The 4,923-nt window shown below is 38.4% G+C and overlaps 1 protein-coding gene across 1 annotated transcript; it reads left to right on the forward strand.

Moving 5' to 3' along the window:
- The first annotated feature begins 3,407 nt into the window (after window positions 1–3,407).
- Window positions 3,408–4,694, forward strand: LOC119556979 (fibrinogen-like protein 1). The gene is made up of 2 exons (XM_037869497.1): window positions 3,408–4,345; window positions 4,405–4,694. Exons 1-2 carry the CDS (start codon window positions 3,552–3,554, stop codon window positions 4,541–4,543), a joined length of 933 nt encoding a protein of 310 aa, XP_037725425.1. The 5' UTR covers window positions 3,408–3,551; the 3' UTR covers window positions 4,544–4,694.
- Window positions 4,695–4,923: the final 229 nt, after the last annotated feature.

Below are 4,923 nucleotides of genomic sequence, written 5' to 3' on the forward strand. Positions count from 1 at the left end.
TTAAGGTGATCATATTGGAATCGACTATGGCCCGCTCTAAGGCTTTGCCACGCCCATTGGATACAGGCGAACCCCATAGTGGGCTCCATGCATTAAAGTCACCTAACATTAGAAGGGGACCCGTAAACTGATTTCTAATATTTAAAATGTCGCTGCTGGTGAATGCCTGAGAAGGGGGAATGTATATATTTATAACAGTAATTAGCCTATCAAGACTGAGTTGAAGGGCCGTACTAAGAATATTTGTATTTAATACTTTGTAGGTGTGAGGAATATGCTGCTTTATGAGCACACCAATACCTTGCTTGCTTGTGGTATTATGAGAAAGGTTGTGAAAATAGCCAACATAGGCTTTTGGGCAGATGAAGTTTTGGAAGTTATGGGGCAAGTGGGTTTCTTGCAGGCATAAAACATCGGGGGAGAGGTCGTTTAGGATTAGTGTAAGTTCATTGTAGTTGTTGAAAATACCATTTATGTTCCATTGAAGAATTTTTACAGGCATAGAGGATAAAAAGATTATGTTTTACGTTTACCATTTCATTTCATAGTTAAAATGCTTTTAAAAGTCTTGATCCATAGAAGAATCAGACTCGCTTATTGTGTTTTTTGTTTGGGATTCAGAGTGATCTGAATCTAAGGGATATTTAGGTGAACTTAATTGATCTGTTTCATTTAGAAAGTCTCGCACTTCTTTGTTGAGAGCTCGAGACTGCTTGATCAAATCATACGATTTTCGGGAGGAGGTTGTGGGAGGAGAGGGGGAGGTGCGGGAAGGATTTGAAGGTCTGGTGGAAGGGGAAGAGGACGGAGAGGGGGAGGGGGAGGGTGCCGGAACGGCAGAAATTTCTTGCGCTTTGGATGCTGCTGCGGTTGTCTGGTTGCTGATGGTCTGCTTGTTTTGTTGGAGCGTTGCTGTTGTCGTTGGTGTTGTCGATGGTTGTTGTGGAGCGACGACGGTCGCGAAGGTGGCCGAAGTTATTTTTGGCGATAAGGTTTGTTGTTGCTGCTTGTGGATGATTTTGGCTTCGCGCATGCTGCATTTCTTTGAAGTTTTGATTCGGAGTATTTCTTTTTGCTGTTGATATGACGGGCAGACGGGTGAAGAGGCAGGGTGTTTATCAGCGCAGTTTGCGCACTCAGTTCTGGTGCATGTTGTAGGTGCGTGAGGGGGGAGGTTACAGGTACAGCACATGGCAGTGTTTTTACAGAATTTTGCCGTATGTCCAAGTTTTTGGCAGTTTTTGCACCTCATTGGATTGGGTATATATTCCCTAACCTTGACTGTGTGCCAACAAATGTCCAGTTTGCTCGGAAGGTTGTATAAATCAAAGGTTACCAAGATCACGCCAGTGGGCTTGATGACCCCTTCATTTGTCCGGGTGAATTTAAATACGTCATGGACGTTCTGGGATTTCAATTCGGCCTTTATCTCAGCTTCGGGAATGTTGTTTAAGTAAGGCGCATAGATGGTCCCCTTAACAAAGTTAAGTGCTTCGTGGTACTTAGCTTCAATTTCGCAAATACCGTGTAGACGATCGGTTTTTAGAAATTTTTCGGCTACATCTTTGGTTTTAACCAGAATCAGCAGATTCCCGTCTCTGAGGGTGGAAATTGAGATTATCTCTTTGCTGATGATGTTGAGTGCTCGATGAACAGCGAAACAGGAAAATTCGGATATGGTTTTGGTTGAGTTTTTTGCGGTTATGATGATGAACTTTGGATTCTTTTGCACAGTTTCTGGGAGTTCTGGGAATTCCTCGGAAAACTTTTGATAAGGTCGTTTTTTCTTTTTAGTTTTTGGGCTTTCACTGAGGACAGCAAAGCGGTTTTCCCCCAGATTGGGGGGCCCGGGGGGCATGGTCACTATTTGCTTGCTGTTAGGTGGAGATCGGGTGTTCGTTAGAGATAAGAAAAATTTGATCGTAACTCGCACGAATAGAACTGCCGGGAGAAAAGTTACAGACGTCCGCACTCGATGAGAGGTAGTCGGTGACGATACTGTGTTTATGCTATGCCTATTTCATGAAATCAATTCATGAAATGAGCAAATTCGTGTGTGCATAAACACCATATCATGAATTCGATAACACACGAAAGTTGACTATGAATTCAGTCCCAATGTACGAAATGCTGAAGCACAGCCTACTACTCTATATCAAATTCAAAAAATTTGACAGCTTTACTAATATTATTTCATGAATTTGTCTGTGTTCTATAAACAGGGGCTATTATAATTTCATGTATGGGAGAATGCATGAAATTCATAGCATAAACATAGTATATGATTTGGTGAATATCTAACCTGCTTTGAAGGAATCTGAAGGAATCTGCACATTACCATATGGTCAATACTAAAATTCAAATTTCAGGCGCAATTCTGTTACCGGCTTAACAATGTGGGTTATGACAATATATAAAAAAGTCGTATCGATAATATATAACTTAAGACAAGAAAGGAAGTTAACTTCGGCAAGCCGAAGTTTGTATACCCTTGCAGTTATAATATTTAAATTTAATACCAAATTCTTAAAAATAAAAAAAATTATATTCCCAATAGTATAAGATAATATGTCAAAAAACACCGAACCTATAATTTGTTTCATATTATTTTCCCACCAATTTTCCGATCGTTCCTATGACAGCTATTATACTACCTGCAAAAGAAAGAAGACTTTTGGGAAACGGACGGACAGACGGACATGGCTACATCGACTCGTCTAGTGACGCTGATCAAGAATATATATACTTTATGGGGTCGGAGACGTCTCCTTCACTGCGTTGCAAACTTCTGACTGAAATGATAATACCCTCTGAAAGGGTATAATGAAATGAATCATACAATAAATAGTATAGTGTACATTAGTTGAGTAGTTTTTTCTCATATTTTAAAGGTTTATTTAAATAATTCATTTTTATAGAACTCCAAGAAAAGATTGCAATACATGTATATATCAACACGAATTCATATCGCCCTCAGAAAATAAGGCAATATATATTTGAAACGCTTTGTTGTTTAAAACCACTGTGAAAATCCCAGAGATTATTTGCACACATTGGAGGAAAAGGGGCAAAGGTCAAGGCAAAAAGCTTCGAAAAATTCAAAACTTTGAAAACAAGATAACGTTTGCAGTCATCGGCTGATCGCAGCTTAGAAACTCATGGTATTATTCTATGATTACAAAACATACCTATGTCAGCTTATCGTTCCGAAAAAGCGCCGATCTGCCTATATAAGCCGCACATAAGGCCTGTGCTGAGATCAGTATAAAGTTGGCGGATCCAGCAAAATGAAATCGTACTTCACGTTTTTTCTGTCGTTTTGGCTTTTAAATGAGCTTTCTGCCACGGGAGCCCCATTTTCGGAAATAGATTCGGGTCAGTTAACGGAAAATCAGTGCATTGGATATTGTTTTTCTATTCTGAAGCCCGTTCTCTACCGCAATGGGCAACTTGAGGAATCAGCAACAAAGAACGAAGAACTTCAGAATTTAAAAAACCAAGTAGAAAAACTAATAGATGCGCAAACTAGAGAATTCGATTATCAACGTGAAATGATCAAGACATTGACAGGAAGTATCCAAAGTCTGCAGGGTGAAATAAAAAACAGAGACTCTCAGATCAGTGGTCAAATTGAACAACAATTCAAAGGCATTACGAATAATGACGACAGAGTAAAATCTCTGACCGAAACTGTAAAAGATTTGGAAAGTAGGCTAGAAATCATGGGTTCCCAAATCAATAATCAAGCAGAATTGATAAAAGCTAAAAATGCCGAGGTAGTGAATTTAACATTTAACAACAAATTGTGTACGGAATCCATGAGCAAAATAACCGATGATCTATTGAAGTGCAATCGACAGGACTCCTGCCCCAGCGAAGGTCCTAGTGATATTTACAAAATCAACCTGAGGGGGATAAGTACAATCGAAGCTCCCTGCAGTTCAGATGGTTGGCTAACTATTCAAAAACGTTTTGACGGCTCCGAGAACTTTGATCGACCCTGGAAGGACTATAAGGAAGGATTCGGAAATAATAGAGGAGAGTTTTTTATCGGGCTTGAGAAACTGCATGTTATGACCCGGGAACGTCCTCACGAACTTTACATTAAACTTGGCATGGTGAACGGATCCACAGGCTACGCTCATTATGATGAATTTAAGATTAGAAGTGAACTGGAGTCGTATGAGTTGTCGATAGGGACATATAATGGTACAGTCGGAGACTCTCTAGATAGCCATAGGAACCAAAAGTTTACTACACTTGACAGAGATAATGATCAAAATAATAATGGCAATTGCGCTTTAGGTGAAAGGGGTGGTTGGTGGTATAAACGTTGTGCATACAGGTAAAAACATTAATTCACTAACAATTGATCCATATTAATATAATTACTTAAAATTACAGCCAACTAAATGGAAAGTTTTATAAGGAGGGTCGTTCCAGAGACAACAAAACTAATGGAATTACTTGGGGTAGCTGGCATGACTATTGGACCGACTCGCTTACCTTTGTGGAAATGATGATCAGGCCCAAGACGTTGTGAGCTTTATAAATATTGCATTGCGGAAAATATCAAATACCATATTATTATCTTTTGTAAATTTGTTTGTGTAAGGACAAAATGAATAAAGTTTGGGTTCTTTTCAATAAAATATTCTAAGAGTAAAATGTAAGAAACCGTACAGGAAAACTACACTTTTGTATAACGATAGTAGTTATAAGTTCAAATAAAATTTAATTACATAAATCTCTTAGAAGTCTAACAAAATAGAGTGTTCTAAAATCCTTAAATTTGTTTTGTTTCAATAAATTAATGAAAAATTAAAATAAAAAATCTTGAGAAAACTGTGATTTATTGAATATTTAAGCTGTTTCGTAGGAATCTATGCATGTTTATTTATATCAGCTTTATTTTTCAGCTTT

This window comes from Drosophila subpulchrella, chromosome X (genome assembly GCF_014743375.2).
Source record: "Drosophila subpulchrella strain 33 F10 #4 breed RU33 chromosome X, RU_Dsub_v1.1 Primary Assembly, whole genome shotgun sequence".
Taxonomy (NCBI): Eukaryota; Metazoa; Arthropoda; class Insecta; order Diptera; family Drosophilidae; genus Drosophila; species Drosophila subpulchrella.

Coding starts and splice junctions, on each gene's coding strand:
- LOC119556979 (XM_037869497.1), top strand. CDS start 3,552: ATGATCAAGACATTGACAGGAAGTATCCAAAGTCTGCAGGGTGAAATA. Junction 4,346..4,404: donor TATAAACGTTGTGCATACAG/GTAAAAACATTA, acceptor TTAAAATTACAG/CCAACTAAATGGAAAGTTTT.